This window comes from Oratosquilla oratoria, chromosome 12 (assembly GCF_046742065.1).
Source record: "Oratosquilla oratoria isolate Oo_2021 chromosome 12, ASM4674206v1, whole genome shotgun sequence".
Lineage (NCBI taxonomy): Eukaryota > Metazoa > Arthropoda > Malacostraca > Stomatopoda > Squillidae > Oratosquilla > Oratosquilla oratoria.
Genome location: NC_134788.1, coordinates 39,779,773 through 39,804,186, shown reverse-complemented (window position 1 = coordinate 39,804,186; position 24,414 = coordinate 39,779,773). Strand labels below are relative to the sequence as shown.

General features: G+C 35.7%; 1 protein-coding gene across 1 annotated transcript; it reads right to left on the bottom strand.

Annotated features, from left to right (window-relative positions):
• Positions 1 to 5,548: 5,548 nt before the first annotated feature.
• LOC143031484 (uncharacterized) lies at positions 5,549 to 21,724 on the bottom strand. Its single transcript, XM_076195392.1, has 2 exons — positions 21,618 to 21,724; positions 5,549 to 16,948 (listed from the first exon to the last, which is right to left on the bottom strand). The coding sequence occupies exon 2, from the start codon at positions 16,869 to 16,871 to the stop codon at positions 15,762 to 15,764; it is 1,110 nt and encodes a 369-aa protein (XP_076051507.1). The 5' UTR covers positions 16,872 to 16,948; positions 21,618 to 21,724; the 3' UTR covers positions 5,549 to 15,761.
• Positions 21,725 to 24,414: the final 2,690 nt, after the last annotated feature.

Here is a 24,414-nt window from a genome sequence, read left to right as displayed (position 1 = left end):
GAGGTAATTATTAAACTCTATCTAGCAATAGTTAGACCCATCCTTGACTATGCGGTACAATTTTGGTCTCCGTCCTACAGAATGGACATCAATTCACTAGAATCAGTACAGAGAAGAATGACCAAAATGATACATGGACTCAGAAATTTGCCTTACGAAGAGAGGCTTAGGCACCTTAACTTACACTCTCTGGAAAGACGCAGAGTGCGGGGTGATCTAATAGAGGTGTTCAAGTGGATCAAATGCTTTAACAAGGGTGATGCAAACAAGGTCATCATATTAAAACAACAGGGCAGGACTCACAGTAATGGTTATAAACTGGACAAATTTAGATTTAAAAAGGAAATAGGCAAGAATTGGTTTACTAATTGGGTGGTCAACGAATGGAATAAACTTAGTAACCATGTAGTAAGCGCTGAAACTATCAGTTGTTTTAAGAAACGATTGGACAACTTTATGGATGGGGATGACAGGTGGTGATGGATACGGAGCTGCCTAGTGTAGGCCTTATGGTCTCTTGCAGTCTCCATCATTCTTATGTTCTTATGTTATCAGCCCTATCTGCCATCTCTCCTACTCCCACTCTCCTATCCTCATTTCTCACTCTGTCCAACCTAGTAACCTCTACCATACTTCAGACATTTCATCTCAAAAATATCAAACACAGAGCAATTAATACATGGAACAAATTAGACAACAAAACAATATGCGCAAACACTATACAAGATTTTAAGACAAAACTTGATGCGGAGAGATACAAAGACGAGTCACCACGAGCATAGCTCCCCTCCCATATATTACAACTAGGTAAATATCTAAACTTTTCCCATCTGCCTCTCTTCAATTCCAAGTCTCTTTCCCATATGATTACAATGCACTTGGCACAATCACTCCTTCATACAATCTCCTGTTTGCATCCATTTCCAGTTGCGTATCTCTCATAACACTTTTTAATCCCCAAAGGCATTTACTTGCTTCTCTCAATCTACAATTCACCTCCACTTCTATTCCTGCCACATGCAACCCAAATACCTAAACCTATCCACTTCTGCCAGCCTCTCTCCTTTCAGACTTATTTACAACTCACTGCCATCCTCTACCCTTGTACATCTTATTATCTTGCTTTTACCCACATTTACCCTCAACTTTTTCCTGTTGCATATTTTTCCAAACTCCCTTAATCCCTCTGACCCTGCCACAAGTGCAGTGTTGTCAGCAAACAAAAACTGGCTCACCTTCCCCCCCTTTTTTTTTAACAAACTCCAGTCCCCTGCCCACTACCCTTGCCTTTACTTCACATATCACCCCATCCATATACACACTGAACAGCCATGGTGACATGACACAGCCCCACATTTACCTCAAACCAGTCACTCTCTCCATTTCCCATTCTATCATAGGCCCTACTACTCTTGTAAAAATTCAACTGCCCTCAACATCTTTCCCCCAATGCCATATATCTGTAAAACCAACCACAGTGCATTCCTGCCTACCCTGTCATAAGCCTTTTCCAACACCATAAAGACCCAAAAACATCCTTACCATTTCTCAAACTTTCTCACATATCTGCCCTACTGCAAAGATCTGATCTACAAAACCCATACCTTTCTTAAACCCACACTGTTCTTCATCAGTTATATCCTTTGTTCCTCTTAATCAAAACCCTCCCATAAGCCTTCCCAACTACACTTCACAAACTGATCCCTATGAAACTACTAAACTCACATTTGTCTCCTTTTCTCCTGTAAAGTGGAACTATACAGGCACTCCTCCACTCCTCTGGAACTCTACCCTCCATTAGACACACATTTAACAACCTCACCAGCCAGTCCACTAGTACTGTACCTCCCTTCTTTAGACACTATGCATAACACCTATCTAATTCAGGTGCCTTACTTGTTCTCATAATTTTCAGAGCTACTTGCACCTCATCTTTTTTTTTTTCCTCCATTTTCCCTTCCGATCAATATTATTTTCTTAGTACCTCCCACTACTACCACCAATCCCTCCCTCCTTATTATAATATACAAATGCATTGGGATAAAATGGAGCCAGTAGAAAGCTGTTAATATTTGGGAATGGATAGATATTACAGATGAAAATAGCCATAGAATGCCATGAAATCAGTAAGGAGAAATATAGTCAGTGAAAACAATGACTGTAATGTATAAAGCAATGTTTGTGTTAATATATATGGGAATGATTACTGGGCAATACATGTGAGAAAATTTATATGGATGGTGTGCTTGAGGGTGATGCCATGAGTTTAAAATCCGATATAATAGGATTCTCAAATGGACTGGGATGCAGATGGAAGTTGGAGAAAGAGTAGAAAAGGGCAAACCTTATTATATTATGAAAGTTCCCACTACATTGTCATGAATAGAGAACCAGCATTTCTATAGTCAAAGGAAGGCAGGTTATGCTGCAGCACTCTCCCTACATGGAATCTGCCAAGGAATCTGTCTATTCTCAAAGTTTTCTTGAATGAGGAAATTTCACCATGCATGGATTTCATCCCATTTACAGGTTATAATGAAATCATTAATCACTTTGGAAACTATCTTTATTAGGAACATAGATCCAATAATTAAGAAACACATCTGGAACACTGAATTCACTTGTGAAACCTTTCTCAGAATGATGCTGACCTTCAGTTCCACCCCAACCCTTTGTCATCATATTAATGCTTACTCCTAACATTCAACAATAAATGCAGACCAACATTAGGCATCTGACTTTTCAGACTTGTCTACCTCTCTATTATCTTGTAACTTGCATAAAGATAATTGTGAATGAATATATATAACACATTAGCCATTTCTCTTGGTACAGCTAATACAACTATTCTCTTCTGCCGCTCATCTGCTTCTCTAAATTCTACCATGACTTGCTCCATTTCCTTCTTGTTAAAATCCTTTCCCATTTACTGTTGCCCATCTACTTCACATATCCTATCATTACCTACTCCCCATTTGTTTTTAATCTTTAGCCACACTTTTCTCAAGCTTTTCACTCATTTTCCTTCATCTCTGACATGAATGCAAACCTGATTTTTTTCATCTGATTTTTACAAGACCTGTACTTTTTATTTCCCTATCTTAGAACCAACAAGTTCCTCTAAGCGGTGGTCCTGCAAGATGAAAATCAGTCATCTCCCTGCCCTTAATATTCAACTCAGCACCCTCACCTACACCTGGAGATACAACCGAAAGGGGCTGTCTCTAGACAAAGCCCAAGACCTTTATCAACTGTATCTCTTCCTTTTCACATAAAGAAAACTTACATCCAGCAACCGTTTTCCTCCCCTTTCTACTACTATATGCCAGTGACATGGAATCTGTATCACACTAACTCAACACAGAAAACAGTCCAATGTTTCTTCCCTGAGAGACATATGGGGAAGGCCCATGGACTATCAGAGACCATAGGTCTGCAGGTTTCAGTCAGTAAACATTGAGGCAACGAGTGTTATTACTACCTCATCTTTCTCTTTTATCTCACTCAAAACTTGTATTTTTCTCATCTTGATAATCCCCTACTTGTAACTAAACTGTCTCCTTTAAAAATTCATGCTCATTAACATTTATTGCTGTTTTGTTTACAGTAATTACTACTATCTGTTGTGACTTCGAGCACAGTATCTTAGTACAAAATGAACAAAGTGTCATGTATAAATATGCCCAAATGAAATTCATTAAGCTCCAGCATAACCTTTCCCTGCCTACTTAAAATTCCGTTATCTAATCTGCTACCATAATGAACTTCACTATCATGTTAATATCACCAAACCTTCCCATCAGGCATTAATATTTTACTTTGACAAATACTTTTAACATTATTGACAAAAAACTTTCTTCACAACATATTTAACAATAATATATCTCATGTATGAAACATTTAACTGTATAATGAATCTGATGAAAGAAATAGCCTTCTTTGAGCAAATACACATACTTAGACAGCAATATTCAACATTGGAAACATGTAACAACATACACATCATGCATAAATTATTCACTTATTGTAGCTTATTAAACCTACAAAAATGGTAGTTCAAAAAATAGGCAGGCACTTCTCTACATATGTGCCATCTATATTCAATTATATAATGATTATACAAACTGATAAACACTACCTTAGCTTAAAAAACAAATTAGCAGAGGCAGATACAACAGTATTCACATGCCCTTTCCTTTTAGTTTTGGGGAGCTCTTTGACACCTGGTCCATTCTCAATACTTCTAAAGATCTTGATGCAGTCAGATCCTGCATGTGCACCCTACTGATTTTGCCCACTCATGGTCATTTGTTTTAAATGTTACTGTGCGAGTAGGATCAGCATTAAGTAGATAGCCACATGACCATGTTGTCTCAATAAGCATTCATTGATAAAACTGATTACTTGCTTTGGTTCAACAAAAGATCAAGCTAATAACACTTCATGATCCTCCATGAAACCTGCATAAAAAAAAAAAACATTCATATGCAGTTTTCAGGCCATGATGAGAGTCAAGCTTTCATTACCACATGAAAGGGATCATGAGGAGCTTACATGACAGGATCTCTTGTTTTACCAATACATCAATACATATCCACTGTCAAGATTAATTATGTGCTACTGTTTGTCTAGTACCTTCAGAGCTGGAGCCTCCATAAACATGGATCTCAAAACCAAGCTGGGTGAAGTTTATCAATCTACATTCTCTCCATACACACCAACCAATTAGTCAATCTGGTCCTACATAACATTTTATTTCATTTTGAGACACCTTCAAATGATAAATTTCTCTCCAAAACCTGTGATTATTAATTTGCATCTATTTTTCAATAGAAATTTTCTACAGTAACAAAAATCCTTAGTAAAATTACAAACATGGGACAATGCACCAATACTTCAAAACATGCAATTCTTGCATCACACTATCATTCTATTAAGTCAGCATTCCAAGATCCACCAGCACACAAGTAGAACTACAATAAATTAATTACACTTTAGGAATATTATCTACCTCAGAAATTTTTACTATTTTTATTTGCATTTTATTACTATTACCATTATCACTATCAATGTTACTCTTAAGCATGGTACTATGATTAAGCTTGAAGAGTTCAAAAATTGTTTTTGTTAAGTAACTTTGACACACCCATAATACCAAGAAGAAAAATTTAAGCGGACACTAACAAATTATGGTATCAATAGAAGTGATGAATTTACTGATATAGAGAAAATAACTAATCTTACACAAGACCAATTACCAAGACCAACCATAACTGGAAGAAACCATCTTTGAAGCTATGTTGAAGAAAAATTAGTAAACCTAACAGGCACTTGTGAGAAATGAACATGCATAGAATGAGCTGTATTTAACCCATTAAACTCCGATGACAAGATGTCTTGTCATTTGGTCAAATTAAACAAAAAATCATAAAACACCAAAATGTTTGATCAAACACCAGAAAAATATGACGTCAGTCCTCGCACGAAGCGAGGACTGACGCCATATTTTTCTGGTGTTTGATCAAACATTTTGGTGTTTTATGATTTTTTGTTTAATTTGACCAAATGACAAGACATCTTGTCATCGGAGTTTAATGGGTTAATTGAATATTGAATAACACGATCAGTAAATACACCATGATGTTCAAGATTACTTGATCCTCAACACCAAAGAGAAACCCGATGTTCAAGAAACATTGTGTAAAAGCCCAAGTTAGCAAAGAGCAGCTGATGATCTAAGAAGTTAAATGCACTTTTCAGACAAGATGAAACTGCCATAACAATTGAGTTAGGAAAACTTGTATTTTTTTTCAATACCTTCAAGTTTCCAATAAACATGGAACACATGAATATGCTTCCCGAAGTTAATCTTAAGATGAAACTAAAGCCAAAAATGACATATGGAGAACCATAGTGATAATGATCATACTCTTCATTTTAATTTCTTTTTAGATTGCAAACAAGCAGGAATGGCCAAATACAGCATAAGCAATGTAAAAGGAGATATTGAGATACTAGAGATTAGTAAAATAATAATAAAGAACATGCCTTAAAGGAGACCAGAATGAAAATCAAGTAACTTATGATGAATTTCCTTAAAACCCAGATGTACACATCTCAAAAATATAATGCACAAGCTTCAACTCAACTTCCTACTTCATATTTTGCTTCCAACTCTAACAAAACTACTGTCAGTAGAAATGGGTTGCCAAACCACATCTCATTGGGAGCTAATACAGTTATTCTACATATCAAAGTTGAAAATAAATAACAATAATAATAAAAATATATAAAAAGTAAAATAGAAACCTAGAATAACCTTCCTCCTATAAACCATAACTAGGCAAATGCATAACTTATAATACCTACACCCATCACCTAAATTATATAGTATATATTGTAAAATCTATGGCAATACTTTTATATTCTTTCACGACTCAGCTAAACTGAGCTATATCCCCAGTCAATATAAGACCATTCTATAATTATCATTTATAAAATGATATACCACTAAATATTCATAATATCAAATACATAAACTTCAAATCCATACCAGTGATCATTAACTTATTGGGAAATCTCCAGTATTTAAGTAGGCAACTTGAATTACCACATGGTTATGCAGAGTATTTAAGTAGATTTTGTTATGGTTGTATGTAACATTCAGCCTTTCAATATATTACTAAGAATTTATGTCTCATTTCACATCAATATTTTATGAAATAAAAATCTGCTCTAGGATGCACTTGCTTTTCCTTTTCTTTGCCAGAAAACTTTTAAAAAATATCACACTGCTACAAAATTTGAATAATAAAATCTTCCTCACCTACGTTTCTGGTTTTTTCTTGGTTTATGCAGTGTCAAAATACAATATTCTCCAAATTTAGCTGCAACACCACATACATTAAACTCCTCTATCATGTGCCCTGATTAACAATGTTCCTCTAGCTTATCCTTTCCTATAGACCAACAATGAAGCTTGTGATGGTCATGGAAGATAGACATTATCCTTTCCCAGCTAAGTTTATAATTAATGATATGCAATTTATTACACAAGAGAATACAATTACAATAGGAAATATCACAACCATTAATTATATCACAAAATAGATTAACAAAGTCATACTATTCCAGCCCATGTTGTCTTTCTAAAACTATACTTACATATTAAGTTCTACTAAAAAAGAACCTGGAACATACAAGTGGGTGTGTGTTTTGACTTGATCACCCCCCCATCCCTTAATAGCATAAAAGGGCCTTTAGTATATGTAGATTTTAATTAATCAAGCTAATTTATATCTTGTCATATTCTATCACATTTTTTTAATCACATTCCCATGCTAATAAATCATACACCTTTAAACACTACTTATGCACCATTCTTCATCTGAAATTCAAATCTCATTAGCTTTCTGATTTGCAACATTTCTATCCTATAAAGTACTTCATTCCCCCTAACAACAGTTTTCAAAATTATACTCCTTCATAACAATTTAAAAAGTCTGCTATTCACTTCGGAAAATATCTTCTAATCCTCCATCATCTCACTCTCTGAGTTACTGCAACTTGCCTATTTCCTCAATTCTATTTAACCATTTACTTTGTGAACTATGGGCAGTAATTCTCAACTTTCTTTCCTACTACTCAACATAAATTAATAGTCTACCTTCTAGCCTTTCCACCTTGAACAATTACAATCTCAATAATTGCTCCCATGAAAGACATGAAATTCTTTCCTGCATCATATCAACTGGCAGCACACCAATGAAATTACTTGTGGGTCAGCATAGGAATGACCCTTCACCCCATCACCTCACAGTTTGTATAAAAAAAAAAGTTATATGAAACAATAAAATTAATATGATTCCCTTTCCAGATTTTGTTCCATGTAATTCCATGAGATTAATTCAGCACAGGGACCTACAGGAACAATTCACACACAAACACACAAATTTAAGGCAAAGTTTGATGGAGGCAAAGAGATGGGATCCCATGAGCACAGCTCCAACCCCATATATCAAAATAAGTGAATACACACACATACACAATGGAAAGTGAAGCAATTACAAAGGCAAATGGACATGGAATTGTTGGTAAAGGATAACCTGTTACATGATGAAAATCAGATTGTTAGGGAGGTGTATGAACTACAGAAAAATATAAGAAATAATTTCATTACATGGACAATGGAGAAAAAATAAATAAAAATAAAATAAACAAAAACAAATATTATATTCTGCCCTTGATCAGAATATGCTGCAGTGGCATGTTTCGTGAACAAACTCTAAAAATAAACAGGATTTAAAGAATATTAAGATCGGCAACCATGATTCCCAGACTTGCAGACAAGTCATACAAGGAGAGACTAGAAGCACTAGGCCTGTTATCATTAACAGATTGAAGAGAAAGCTGGGAATTGAGATTTCAGATCACTGATGGGCACAGACAAAACTGACATAAGAAATTCTCTTGATATGGAATCAAAGGGCATCATGAAGTCAGTTCCCCATGTTGAGGCATAAAGTCCATGAATAACCTTGATGGTACAAACCATTCTGGAACCATACATACATATACCAATGGCTTTCACCTCCTTACAAGGGAAGTAGCCAAAAAACAAAGGCATAAAATCCACTCCCATCTATTCCATCCCCACATAACTCCACTCCCATTCACCCCCCTCCCCCATGGACCCATACATGAGCTTAAAATGAATTGTGATAACTATAGAATAAGAAAAAGGACCCCATAAGCATAGTTTCTTTCCAGTATAAATTAGGTACAATCAGGTAAATACACACACAATATGCTGTATTCTTAGTGAAATGTACCTGAAGTGATTTCATCTTCACTAGTCAATATCATTCTGGCTGTACTGCACTTATATTTGATAGTATAATTTGCAGGAATGTTTCATTCACATCAATACTGTACTTGTTCAGTGTAATACATATCACAACTTATTACTGGAATCTAATTAGCTATACAAATAGCTAATAATTCTGAAGTAACAATAGTAGAAAGGAGATTGCACAGCATAGATAGCACATACATGTATCTGCAATGAATTTGGTCCCATATATCTTTTAAGTACCTTTCAACCATAAAATCCAATGAATTGACTATGTCATTCCCCTAGCAATTCAGATAATCTGGATAATTGGTAGTTTTCTGTATTTACATATGCATACATGTATATACAGGGATCAATGATGAGTGTTAGATGGCTGTCAAAGAAAATCACTTCCCTGCTGCCCATTTTCTAAACCTGCCAACTTCACTTCCATCTATAGGTACAACACAAAAGGGCTTATATCGTCTTCAGGCTATCAACTCAACAATTAATTTCCTCTACCTTTAAACACAAGGAGAGGTGACAACTATAAACCAGTGACATAAAAACAGTCCCATCCTAATATAATGTGGACATCAGTCCAGTTTCTTTTCCAAGATCTATGAAAAAACACAAGGACCACTGCAAGCTGATGTAAGACTAAGGGTTTCCAGTTGGCAACAAATGACACATATAAGCATATTTACCTAATTGTAGTATACAAAGAGCAACACTTGTTGAGTCTTGTCTCCCATTTTCCAATTTTTATCATACCTCAAATTCATGTACAGTTCCAATTATATATCCTTGATTTCAAACTATCATATTTAGATTTGAACTCGATGTTTAATTGTTGCCAGTCAATCACTGGCTGACAATGGTACTCAAGCCCTCCCATAGATCTGAGTAATGTTGGACTGTTATATGTGGGTAATTTTATCACTTCTTATAGCAGTAGTAGGAGGGGAGTACTTGGATGTCAGTTCTCTTTACATGAAAAGGCAGAGAATACAGCTGAAATTATGGATCTTGGACCTTGTCTGGAGATCAAGTGTCAGTTCCTCAGGGATACCTCTAAATGATGGCATGGGTAATGATGGTGCAGTACTTGGAACATGGAAGGCAGGGAGGTGATTCTCTTTAGTGTCTATCTCCCTTGTAGTTGCCCATCACTGATTTCTGTATATATACGGTATAAAAGGTTTGTATGTATATATATATACAAACAATATTTGTTTATATACAAAATAGCAGCTGGTAATGGCCCTTCCTCCATATACATCTAGGATGAAACTTTGGAATGATGTTAGTATTGTATAAATGTGAGACTGTTCCTGTTACTGGCTTGTGGTCACTGGTGGGAATCAGTTGCAGTTATCAGCTTTCTGTGAAAAAGAAGTTGGGGGTGAGGGGAAAATACAGTTTAAGTTCATAGAAACCTTGGGTTCAGTTAAATGGGAGTGTCAGCCCCAAATGAATGTAAAGATGCTGCCTAGTTTTTAAGATGGTACCAGAGATAAAACACTCTTGGATGTCTTCACAGGACCACCTCATGCAAGTACCCATCATAGGTCCTTTGTACCCATTTGTATTATACAGAAAGGAGTTATGTGTGGGACCCTCTAAATTTCCCATTATCATACCTCACATGTTGATGTATGGTTCCAACTTGTGCTTTATCATCTAGACTAATCCAGGAATTTTTCCATTTGTATGGAAAACTTATTTTTCACAGTTCAGACAAGTAATCTTCTGAGCTTGTGTCAAGGATCTTATGATGCCCCTATTCCACATCAAGAGCTATCTCCAGTCAACTATATCCACCCTCTTCAATGCTCTAAACATCAAAAGGCCTTTCCATTAGTCTTCTAATGATGTTTCAAATATGCTATACACACCACTATCAGATAAAACATTTAGCAGGTTGGTTACACAAGACTTTTTCCAAATCCAAATTGTCAACTAGAATTAATTTCTCATAAGTATTTCATCCATTTTACAATTTCCTCACACATTTAGGCTATCTTACTGGGCAAAGAGTTGGGTGTGTGTAAGGTAATAGGATTATTGACAAGCTCTTATCTGGGAGAGTAATAGCCATTGATTAAGAGTCCAACACATGATGAGTCACACACACACACATTAGTCATGAACACTGCTCTATAACTTAATATTCATAAATTCTTTTGGATATAGGTGCCATATTTACAGACTTCCAGTTCAATGACACTTTTTCCTTTATCAAAGAACATGCAATCAGTTGATTAATTTATCCACTAATTGCACGCCACACTTATTCTATATCCAATTTGAGATCCCATCAGGCCATAAGCCCTTTCGTACTTTAAGTTTATCAAGTAATTCAAAGACTTTACATATTTCCACTATGATATTATTATATTCCATGTCTTCACCCTTTTCTCCCTTAACCCCCGCCTTATTAAATACTGACTGGAAGCTTTCATCAGCCTTCTCACTTTTGTTTTCCTGATATTCTGAATTAACAATATCAACAACTGTGAAAATATTGTTATGTTCAATTTAGAGAGAATCAAAATGAATCTGCACCCAATATATATATGTCATGGTTCATATATATACATATACATGTGTGTGTTTGTGTAAAGATCTTACATCAGGAGACTTTATCACAATTGAAGTTGTTCCTTAATCCAATTTACTATGACAGGACACATGGAGTCAGTGGTAGCCATTGAGACCCAACTAGAACCTATATGCTTCTAATGATGTCAAGTGCGACTCACACAAAATACAAATTTACATATGTTACTCAGAGTGAATATCCACACATATGTACATATATGTTACTGCTTAGTGATCCCAAAAATTAGCTTAATTTGTGATGTGCAGCACTGACAAGAAGTACACCAGATGACTATCCTTTGCAGGGGTAAGGGTTCATTCATGGCAAAATTCTTCCTGATCCAATCAACAATGTTGTCTGCCCACCTTTTTCTCCAGTGACTTCCTATGGACTAATTACTAGATATTTATTTACCCAGTGGGTCTTCTACCATGGCTGTACATGTTTTAACTTCTTAACTAAGGTCAGCCAGCCTTCAAATTGGCCAATATGCTGCCTGATTTTTCTGCAATGGCCTTGCTGGTGACCTGTCATGTTCATGAGATGCCGAGAAATCTTCTGAGGGATTTCATATAACATCTCAATTTTTTCTCTGCACTTCAGCTACAAGGGTCTATATCTTGCAACCATGCAAAAAAGACAGTGAATACCATAGCACATCAGCATATCAGATATTCATGGTGTTTCTTCACTTCTATGTACCAATAAATCCAAAATCACAAAATACACCATTAAAAATATTTTCAAACACTTGCTTTGAAAAACATCATTTCACTTTTTCATTAACACAATCTTCAACTAGGTAAAACTATGTAAATACACACACCTATTAAAAGCAAATTTTCCAATAAAGTCTTACCAGAAAGTTTTATTTCAATTTCCATGATTTATTTTTTTTCAGCTATTTCAAATTGTTTAAAAATGAAGATAAGCAATCATTTAATATTTCTATCTTTTTTTCTTATTATTGTGGTCATGAATATCATGCAAAAAAAAAGTTAAATGTTGCTTACTTGTTCAACATCTCACCAAAGTGATCAAATGACTTGTGGGGTACTTTCGTCTCTACTGGTACACTCTTGATTAATATGTGAAAAATATATAAACAATACTTGACAATTCATCCACATTCAATTTTGTCATACCAAACAAATCTATTCAATGCTTTGTATATATATAGAAATTACATTACTCAATAAAAGTGTGGTTATCAACAGGGGTTTGAATTACATAGCCATTTCCTACCTACTTCACATTACATAACACCTGATATGAGTCATCTTTCAGCAACATGAAATCACTATGGATATTTTGTTCTTAACCTTGTATTCAGAATACATCAATATAACAATGAGAGGGAGGGGAGCAAACAAAATAAAAATCTAGTCATACATATAAAAACATAACAGTATGGACTCTAATCCAGTCTTCCTGCACCCTAGCTTGTCCTAAAACCACCACTACCCATTATAAAGTAATCATTACTTTACTATAGGCCATATAACTCAACCAAATATTCTCCATTTCAGATTGAAGTCTACCATACTTTTTCCCTACACAGAAGGAATAATAAAAAATTATTTTATACAAGTTATCTTAGGAATAATGGTTTGCTTGACTTTATCAAATACAAATTTTATATTTTCTCCTTCAGTGATGCATAAACACTTAGGCAACTTGTCACATTATCTGAATGGTAATAGGTTCCCAACATGATTTTCCCAGTGCTCATGTAAAATGACATTAAAACTGTAATTCTTTTTTTCATATTGAAATAATCTTGGGTTAACCTCAAACTTCTTGAAAAACCACATGAATATTTGACAATAGGATTAAGCTCAGGTAATTTATCCCTTTAGAATATAAGCAATTTTCCTACTTTTCTCCATTTTTTCTTCAACTTCACTAAACCTCAAGCTCTTAATTTTCCCACATTGTCATTGCACTTTGATTTTATTCTGCCATCTGATTTTAGCTATGATTGGAGAGAAACTTCCCCTACTAAAGGACTGACTTTTTTGAGAATTCTTCATTGCAACCTGTTACACTGCTGGGGATAGCTCCCATCTTGGTGTGGAACATTAAGGGAGATCCTAAGACTATGTAATCTCACCTGCCACACTACCATGGCCCACTTTCATCCAGCTATGCTCTGATATTATTGGGAATGGAAGGCCTTAGTGAGAGGGTAGTGTGTTCATGTGATAGGAAAGTATTGTATTGGCTTTGCATGTGTATGCATTGTCTGTGTACGGCATAAGGCATGCCTATATAAACATAATGATCACATATGAAATCTTAGTACCTGCACCCATTTGTTTGTCTGCCCTACAAATATGAACTTAGGTCACTCAAGTATGAAGCTAAAACACTACCCTACCGAGTGCTGTTGCACTTTGGAAATTTCACTGATAGAAATAACAGGCTATCACTACTCATTTAGTTTCAATATCAATCTGTTCTAATGCACTTTACAAAGCCATTTCTAAAATTATTCGACTTAAGAATCTAACAAGTTTTTCTTTTTGGTCATTCAACCTACATCATTTCAGCCTAAAAATAAATACAAAATCTGAAAGAATCAACAATGTTGACCTGCAAGATGTGGGTCCATGAGACAGACATCAGAAAGCTGACAAACAGTAACTACTTTCCTCCACCTATTCCTATAAGCAGATGACACAGAAAGTCCCATATTTATGCATTAGACGTCAGTCCAAATTTCTTCCCAGGAATCTATGAAAGGGCCCAAGGACCATTGCTAGCCACTCCATGGTTGCAGATTTCTAGTCACTGAAGCAAGGCAACAAGTATCATCATTATTGTGAATCTTGAAGATAATGTAATCTTAACACACACACACATATATGTAAGATTCATTTCCCTGCCACCCATCTCCATCTGGAGGTGCACCTGTGTGGGGACATCACTCAAGTCTCCTTATTGGGCCCACAATAAATCTATACCAATTTTGTCTATTTCCTCCACCTACTCATATATGGAGAGCTGACAACTAGTGACTGCTCTCCTCCTACTAATAAAAACTGCTTACATAGAAAGACGCACAACAGTACAACAAAGAAAAATTCTAATGCTCCTTCCCAAAGATCTATAAGAGTCCCTGGAGTATTGCCAGCCACTATGAGGCAGCAGGTTTCCAGTCAATGAAAAAAGGCAAGAGTTACTCCATTGCCTTTGTTTTTATGTATGGGGAGCTGACGACTAGTAAGTGCTCCTCTCCTACTACTATAACTAGCAACATAGAAACAGTTCCACATTAATTCAACACAGAGTCCATAGTTTCTTTCCAGAGATCTATTGGAGGGCATGAGAACCATAACCAGCTGCTTTGGGGCTACAGTGTAGGTTTCCAGTGAGTGAAATCTGAGGCAGAAGTTATGTCCCCCATTCACTAAATAACTCAATACTTTACTCAAAAATGTAAATCAAAGTAGTGTCTTAGGTAATGTATCCACTTACTGTATAAAGCTGACCACTTGTATGACTTATCACAATTTCCTGTGGCTACTTGATCTGACACCTCTTTTCTGAAGATCTGCCAACATAATCCATTCCCATAGATGGTGATTTCATCCAGATAGAGCATTACATATACCAAGTCCAAAACAGCCATTAACGTGAATTGTGATTCCCACATACATAATATGTATCAATGTTAACATTATTACACTTCAGGTTTGGTCAATAACATACACTGACAAGCTTTCCATCTGTTAACATTAAATCAAAACCTTCAGTGTACATTTAAGACTAATTAAATCCAGGTTTCTCTACTCATCTGCTTATATGGCTGCAAGCATTAGTGGCAGCGTCCATGAATGAATATATTGCTCACTTGTGAACAACTTTATTCAAGAATGGCACTGCAGCTACTCATACCTAAACTTTCAAGTTGCAATTTTCACCACACAGGACATAGAAAAAAATTACTGTATGCAGTCTTCACACTTCCTAGGAACAGTACAGAAATTAAAATTCCTTCTGCATATTAAAAAAAAAAATTGCATTCTAATTTTCCCTTCTGTAGAAGCAGAGCCCTATATGTATATTCTTCATATTTTCAGGAGATACTAAGATAATGGAAAGAAATTATGTTGTACAGAATTAAATTATTCAAAAGTAAACAATACAATTTTTCTAGAATACAGTGATAGCCATCACACAATGTTAACCATTTTGTCTTCAAAGGGTGACCACGATAACATGCTTATTTTATCAACATTATGCTATTCGTCTTTACACATATGGCTCTCTTATGCTACACCATTTTTTTACATATCCAGCTCTTCTATGATATTGTCTTTACATATCTGGTTCTTTCTTGATTTCTGCTTTTACACATTCATCTACTGAAGTTTCACCTGAACAATCAATGAAAGGTATAGGGGCCAAGGCTGGTTCCCCTTCAGATAGTTCTTCTTGTGGTTCAGTTTTAATTGTGGTCGATTGTAAAGTGATAACCTCAGGGGAAAAGAATTCACAATTACCACCCTCTTCTAAAACAGTTTCAGTGTGAATCTTCATATGAGAACTAAGATCATCTAAACAAGAACACTTTACATTGCAAATTGTGCAGGTAAGAGCTCCATTTTTTTCGTGAATTTTCATGTGCCGCTTCAAATTTACTAGATGAGCAAATGAAGCATCGCAAAGAGTACATTTGTACGGCTTTTCACCGGTGTGTGTCCGAATGTGCCCTTTCAGAGTTCTTGATTCGGCGAATGAAGCGTTGCAATATGAACATATGTACGGCTTTTCGCCCGTATGTGTCCGTAGATGCACTTTCAGAGAACCTGCCTGAGTAAATGCCGCCTCACACACTTCACATTTATACGGCTTTTCACCTGTGTGAATTTGAATGTGCCTTTTAAGACTACCGGCTTGAGAAAACCAAGACTCGCACATCGGACATTTGTACGGCTTTTCGCCCGAGTGTGTCCTCAAGTGTTCTTTTAGAGTCCCTATTTCAGAAAAAGCCGTATTGCACACTGAACATCTGTGCGGTTTTTCGCCCGTATGCATCCTTAAGTGGCTTCTCAGATGATCCGCTCGAGCAAACGACGACTCGCACATCGGACATTTGTGAGGTTTCTCTCCTGTGTGAGTCTGAAGGTGCCTTTTCAAACTACACGACTGAGAAAACGACGAATCGCACATTGAACACTTGTAGGTCTTATCAACCGAATGTGTCAGAAGGTGCTGTTTCAGATTCTCTATACGAGAAAAAGCTGTATCACAAACAGGACATCGGTGTGGTTTTTCGCCTGTGTGTGTCAAAGCGTGCCTTTTCAACAACCAGGCCTTTGAAAACACAGATTCACAGATCAAGCATTTATGGATTTTTCCAACAGTGTTGGCCATTTTGCCAGATTTCACTTTCTGACTTTTTACTTTATGCAGTCCTATATTCATGTATAATCAGTTTACTAAAAAAAACTCTTTAATGCACTAATGTCTGCTGAAAGTTGTCATCTTCTTCATATATCTCTCTGAAAATGTAAATAAGAATCTGTTATGGCTCCTGAGGAATGTGATAAATACCTTCAAATGAACATGTACACAAATAGGAGTTTCCAGAAATCACTTGTGATAGTTTTTTTTAATAAAGTTAACATAACTTTTTGGAACAACCAATATAGTCATATAAGTATAGCTGGGTGTATGGGAAGGTGTGGAGAGGATTAGAGGGGGAGCAGAGGAAGTAATTAGATAAGAGCAGTGTGGGTTTGGGAAAGGAAGAGGGTGCCTTTATTATCATCAATATTAACTTATTTATCTGTAACTATTATTATTTTTTTTACAATATATGCAAGTTTTTGGTAAAGGTTAAGGATGTCTTTTGGGTATTCTTGGATTTTGAGAAGGCATATGACATGGCTGACAGGTATTATTGAATGTGTTGCAGATTTCTGGGAAAGGGGATCAGTCAGGAGTTATGTTTAGTAAGAACTCGTGTGCGGGTTAACAATGAAGAGAGTAGTTTGAGGTGAAGTTAAGGCTGTGTCAGGGTTGTATTGACAATGCTCATCATGTATATGGACTGGGTGATGTGGAAGGTTAGTGCAAGGGTGCTTGGCATTAGTCTGTAGTTAATGAGGATGAAAAAAGTAGGGGATAAGCAAGCTGCAGATGACACTGCTTATAGCAGAGTCAGAGAATATACTGAAGCAATTGGTGGTGGATTTTGGAAGGGAATGTGAGTGGATCAATTAATCAGTTACCTAGATCTTTGTAGGATACCCATGGCTCCCAGGTACCTGGCAAAAGCCCCTCAGATTGGCTCAGAAGTCAATCAGCGAAGAAATATTGTGTTGTCATCTGGGTATGGCTAAAGCACGGAAGGGTAGTATCAGGCCTTTGGTGTCTCCTGTGTGATGGTTACATCTGGGGTAGTTTGTATGGCCGCCTATTATGTCTTAGTATCATTTCAAAACTGCATGGTAACCTTGAAGTATTCATGCTAATCAGGTTCTTGCTTTTCTTGAGTGGAGTTTTTCTGTAGGGCTTATGTCTGTAGGGGTTTGGTGGAATAGTGAATTTGGTGGCTGTACTTAAAAGTGCTTGTTTTGTGATTTGAGTGTGAATGTTTTTGAATGGATGTGCTGTGTGGTGCAGATGGTACATTATAGATGTTTGAGTAGTGTGTTGCTTAAATATATTTTTTCCATTCAGTTGGTTGTGCTTGTGTGATATGATGAAATAGGTGAATAGGGTTGAGGGCTTTTGTATAGAACTGTCCTATAATTTTCATGTGATGTTCTATGGGGAAGTTTTAGGTTTTAGCAAGTACATATTGGATGGGAAAACTGAAGTAAATGTAGGCAAATGTAAGGGGACATGATATACAAAGGGCAATAGTACTAGTGGGTTAGAGGAAATTTTAAACCCAAAAGAATGAAGTTAATATGTTTCAGTATTTAAGGTGATATGTACTTGGGAAAGGAGAAGTGGGAGGGTAGGTGAATTATAGAATAAAAGAAGTAAATTAATTGGGGGGCCAGGAATGAAAAGTGTCATGATATATGTATCAGTGGATAAATGTTAAGAGAATGTATGAGGGAGTGATTGTGCCCACAGCACAGTAGTCTTGGAACTTAAATGAGGCAGGAAGAGCCCAAATGTTTTGGACACTGAGGAATGTGGATCTGAGGCAGATAAGGTTGATCAAATGATGGTGGGATGGTTTGGGCAACCGAAAAAAATGAGAGATGCAAGAATAGCAAAATTCAAATGATGATTTTGTAGAGAAGATCAAGAATGAGGTGAAGGAAGCACTGGATTGTTGAGATATGTCTACTGAACAAGGAAGAGAGTGCAAAGTGCAGGGGTGAATGGAGGATGATTGAAAATTGATTAAATGATGCAGCCCTGAGAGATTTCCTTTTCTATTCAGTAAATTTCTGGAATGTATGGAAGAGAGGGGGATGGGTACCACGTAATAAAGTGGTGGAAGTAAACCTGCCCTGGCAGTAAAGCACTGCTGTGACATTGCTGTCTTGTTGCATTATCTCTGATTCCAGCATAGTGGTGGATCCATGATGACCCATCATCCATGTGTTAAAACCGGAGGGAAAAGAGATGTTTTTGGATAAGTGTAGTTAGGTGCAAGCTTTGACTTGGTTACTCCCCTTACTGGGGGGCAAGAAAGAAAAAAAAAAAAAAAGTCTTATGGTATACTTAAATGTAATATATTAAATTTTACTATACACATCATGAGATACTTCAGGTCATGAGCATTATAAACATCCATAAAGCAATTGATTGTATAATAATCTGTGTATAATACTGCAAAATGTCATACACTTAAAAAAAAAAAAAATCAGATTCTTTACTGGTCACACTACTTCAGTTAACCACTGATACATATAGCTTTCAGGTAAGTTTTCTCATCATCTCAAAACAAGACAGACTTTACATAAGTTAGGGTTAATAGCTGTAACATAATTTGTCCATATACATATTTTTTATACTAATACTAAAATTAATAATTAAACAATAGTTACTTACTCTGGTGAAGAGCAATTCACATAGAAAAACACAAGTAAATATGACACATAAATTTGCCAATTTCATCATCAAACTAAGCACAAAAGCTATCATCTTTAAGAAAAACATATTTCAATGCACATCCTATAATCTTTCATCCTCCAATCATTTCCTTAATTTCATCATATTTTACTTTAAATATAAAAAATATATATCACAAAATTAAGCTTAACTAAAAAAGTACTTGATTCTAGTACACTTTTTTTTATCATGTGAGGACATTCCATGAAACATAAGTTACAGATTCAAATATATTTTCTCCTCAAGAGTTAATGTAAATATATGAAGTTGCACAACATCAAAGTATGCAACATACTTCAAAATGCTATCATCTGTACTTACCACTAGCAAGATGATTTACTAGCCATGATAATTGTGTGCCAATAATACTCTTTTATTCCGCAATACTATATAAAATGGTAAACAAATACCCAGACATGGATAGGGGAAGTACAAAACAATATTTTTGTAAACAGTGGCTCTTGCTGGTGTCCAGTATGCAAGGCTCATCCAGATTTCTCTCCCCTTTTCATACATTTTCTGTAATCACAATAACTACATATATAAGTCCTTTTTTCCCATAGTTGATACTATATTTACATATAAGTGTGAGGATAGATATCTTATGATACCACCAATGACTTTTTCAACTATTTGGTGCTTCAGTTTCTCTGAACAAGAATTCACAGTCCCATGAGAACCAGCAAGTTCCTCTGCCTTCCCACCAATCTCAAAGAAAAAATTCTGGATTCCTGTCATGTGACTGCGAGGCATTTACCAACATGATGTCTTTTGGCAGGAGTGCAAGTAGGAAGTCTAACAAGTTCAAATTGCACTGTGTAATAATAACCTTTTTCTAACAAAGTAGGTGAGCAAGTTGTACACACATAGATCACACACTGTTATCAGAACATGTGAAAGTGGCTGTCTTCCCCACACATCACATACATACAGACCCAAATATAGTGCAGCAAGACATGGGCTCAATAATTTCTCTAAATGAATTCCCAAATACAACACATCACACCTGTCATTCCCGGCACATTTACTTCTCTCTATTACCCACCTCATTCATTTCACTTGATACTGTATGCAACACCAACTTTACAATTTCCACTTATTTAAGCACCTCATTCTTCACATTTACATTCAACCTCCCACCATCATTCTTTGTGACCCATAATTTCACATAACTTCCTACACTTTACCAAATTTGGTTCCCTTCAGAACCAGCTACAAATGAAGTCATCCCCTAATATTGACCTATTCACTTCTGATGGACCTACCTATTCATTCCTACTTGTGAAGCAATATTATTCGGCTGAAAGGAACACACTCAACATAGATTCTTAATTCACCCTTTCAAGAGAGGAGTCAACAATTTAATTATGATCTTTCCTCATGATACCAAGTTGAGAGAATGATCCCAGTGCATTGTGGATCCAAGAAATCGGGTTACTTGATCTATTTCCATTTCTTCCTTCCAAACTTAATGAGTAGGACTTAAAGTTCTTTTGTTTTGATGGTCCTCATAAATTACCAAGAAAATGAAAACACCTGAACTAACCTCCACCCCTGGCAAAGTTCACCACAGGATTTTCAATAACATCACTGCTTTTGTCAATTTTCAATGGAAGGATTAATTCTGGGGACATTAGTAAATTTGTATCAAGCAGTAAAAAAATAAATATAGAAAATAAACTTTCACTTACAATTATAATGCATCCACATTAACATATATTATGTTTTGCATGGGAGTACATGCACTCTCAACCAGTGCATTTCACACATTATATGAGGATACTTCATACAAGTTCAGTTTCTACTGTACATTACCTCAGCCTGTGTCCTACCTTGTTTATACAAGATTTCATTAAATACTACCATATCTGCCACAGGACAATTAGCATTAACACCAACGATCCTCATGCCCGGAGAAATATTAAGTATATTGATGTTTTAATGCAATTAATATCGCCTACTTTCTACAATTACACAAGGGCAACCTACTAGGTGACAACATTCAATAATCCTTTATTTCCAGGTAAAACCAAAAATTTGTTATCCTCCAATTGGTACATTAAAAACCTGAACGCATATTCAATTCATCACCTTTAATTTATCACTGAGGAATACGATCTGAAGACGGATGCAGAATGATAAATAAGCACATCAAGACACAAGAAATATGGCCAGATATTGAGCCATAAACATTTTACCTAGGTAAACAATACCTTCATTCTTTATTTCTTAAAAGCGCTAGCTAAGTAAAATGCTCAATTGGAAAACGCTAAGTTTGAATATTATATGAATGTTGTTCATTGTGAATGTGGACGGAATTCATTACTTATTGTTCATAAAAATAAGAACTAAAATAAAGTATTCTTTTTCGAATTCGCCAAGACGCTATCTTACGCATCGTATATGCTTGTATGGAAGTATTAATTATTGACAGGACGAATATTGCAAATTAACCTCTGTTCTATAAAGTACATTATATCAAGTACCACAACATAAGTTAAAAATACCAGGAATTGAGCACTGAATAATCCTCCATATTTTCATAAATACTGATATTGGGCGTTACTCAGGCTATGAGGTTAGGTTAGACAGTACATAGAAGAAAAGCAAATTATTCAGATATTGATAAATCTAAAAAGTCAAAACTCACCTAGATCGAACTAAAATCGGACCAGATTTACAAACAAGAAAAGTTGACATTCCCTAATAATTAATCTTGAAATACTGCAAGGAAACTGAAATTAGGAGTGGAAGGACGTGAATAAATTAACCCCTCACCCCACAGAAAATACTAAGGTCCTAATAGGTGGCGTATGTCTGTGAAAATACATCAGGATAAGTATACTAGTTATCATTAAAAGTAAAATATATATTTTTATACAATGGGGAATCAATTTGATACGACCCAAGGTACTGACAAAGCAGAATTACCATTTGCTATAACCACGGATAAACCATACCATGACTGCAACATCCACGGATGTATTGTGGATAAAAGAACATGATAGGTAGCTATTTCAACACCCGAATTCTATTTCTTTAATTTGTTGATGAAGTTAAGAGAATTTCATAAAATAGCAGTATTATATATTTACGATTGAATTGGGTCTGAAATTCTGTTAAAGTAACTTTACAATAAGCTTAGATAAAAATGTAGTTATATGAGACATCTTATCTACGGTAACTTGAAATTCTGTACATCAAAATAGCTTCAATAAAATAAAGCAGTCATAAAACGATTTTTTTCTTTCACTTTTGAAGAAACCTATCAACAATCTAGCGCTTTTTTGTGCGACTGCTGAGACAGTTAGGACGCAAATGTATGATATTGCAGAGATGCATTATGTGAAGACGGAGGATGTTGAATGACCAAAGGTCTTTGACAGCATGCAAAACAATCCTCAGAAAAATAATTAGATCTTCCTGATAACCTACTGTTGGTTCGGTTTTGGGGTAATTTCGATAGCAATAAAAATAAAAATCAATATATTTCACATTGATCGATGAAATTACATAAAATGCTTAAATGAAAATCTGGGAGCAATTAGAAACAAATAAATAAAAATAAGTAGAACTGCTCTAGTAAGTTCCACAGACAGCGAAGTCTGAAACTACGAAATTGTAATTTTTATTGTGGATTTGCGGCTGCTAGAAAATTCAGTTTTTTTCCATACATCATTCCCATGAATCGGGTTTATTTATCCATGCTTGAAACAAAAATCTATCATACTAATCGAGTAATGTAAAATACATGATTCAACCGAATAAAGGTGTAATGATGTCTGTAACGGTCACTGTGAAATATAGAAAATAAAATAATCATTTACCCATATTTGTATTTACTGTTACGAGTGATTTGTGTAAGGGCGTGGAACTTAAGTACAAAAGATAGATGGACTGGCGCAACTTGGGGCTTTCCTAAACGCGCAATTTCGCACCAAGAAAAGGGCTTTCTTTTAATGTTTTCGTGGATGCTGAGGACTGGTTTCATTTTTTTTTAGGGATGCTGATGACTGGAGCTTCGGGTCATTGGTAAGGCTATGGATAGATCAGATTAATAGTCTCTTTATTTGAGACACAGAATAAGGATCCATCGTCCATATAGGTTAAAAAATGGCGGAAGGATATAAGGATGTCGAGCAAGTGTTTGGTAGATTCACGCTGAAGGTAGCTGGGTCTAAGGTTTAACTATTGTGTTCAGTTGTTTGTCAAGCTTGTTGGTTATGGTGTGGATAATAAATGTTTATGGGTCTTCCTGTGTCCCAAGACAAAAGCAAATTTGTAGTCAAAATCGATTCTCGGAAACTTGATGAACATTTGAGTACAGTCGTTTCGTCGGATAGTTTTCCAAGTTAAGAAAAGCACTCATAGTTTAGCAAGCTTGTTGGTCATGGGTGAGTTGTGGCTAATAACTGTTTAATAGTCTTCATGTGTACCAAGACACAGGCGAGTTTGTAATCGAACTTGACTACTGGAAATTTAATTAATATTTGAATACAATCCTTTCGTCGGATCAGCCTTTCAAGTTTAGTTTTGATTTCAAAGCTGTGTCTGTCCAAGAAAACCCAACAACATGGAAACAAACTCGTATAATCCCCATTTTAAAACCAAACAAACTGCGATTAAGCCCAGCATCATAAAGATTGATCTCATTATTATCTACCATATACAAGATGGAAAGACTGATCGTATAGTCTAGGTCAGCGCAAGGTCTAAATATACAGGTCAGACCGTTTGAATTCTTCTGCGCAGCTTCTGACGTCATTAGGCTGATTCCATTTTCTCTTTGTGATACACTGAAGAAAACTATGAAACGCCAAGGAAGACAGGAACTATAATATTTTATATATTATATATATATATATATATATATATATATATATATATA

Excerpts from the sequence above, each read along its gene's own strand:
- LOC143031484 (XM_076195392.1), bottom strand. The coding sequence starts at position 16,871 with ATGAATATAGGACTGCATAAAGTAAAAAGTCAGAAAGTGAAATCTGGC.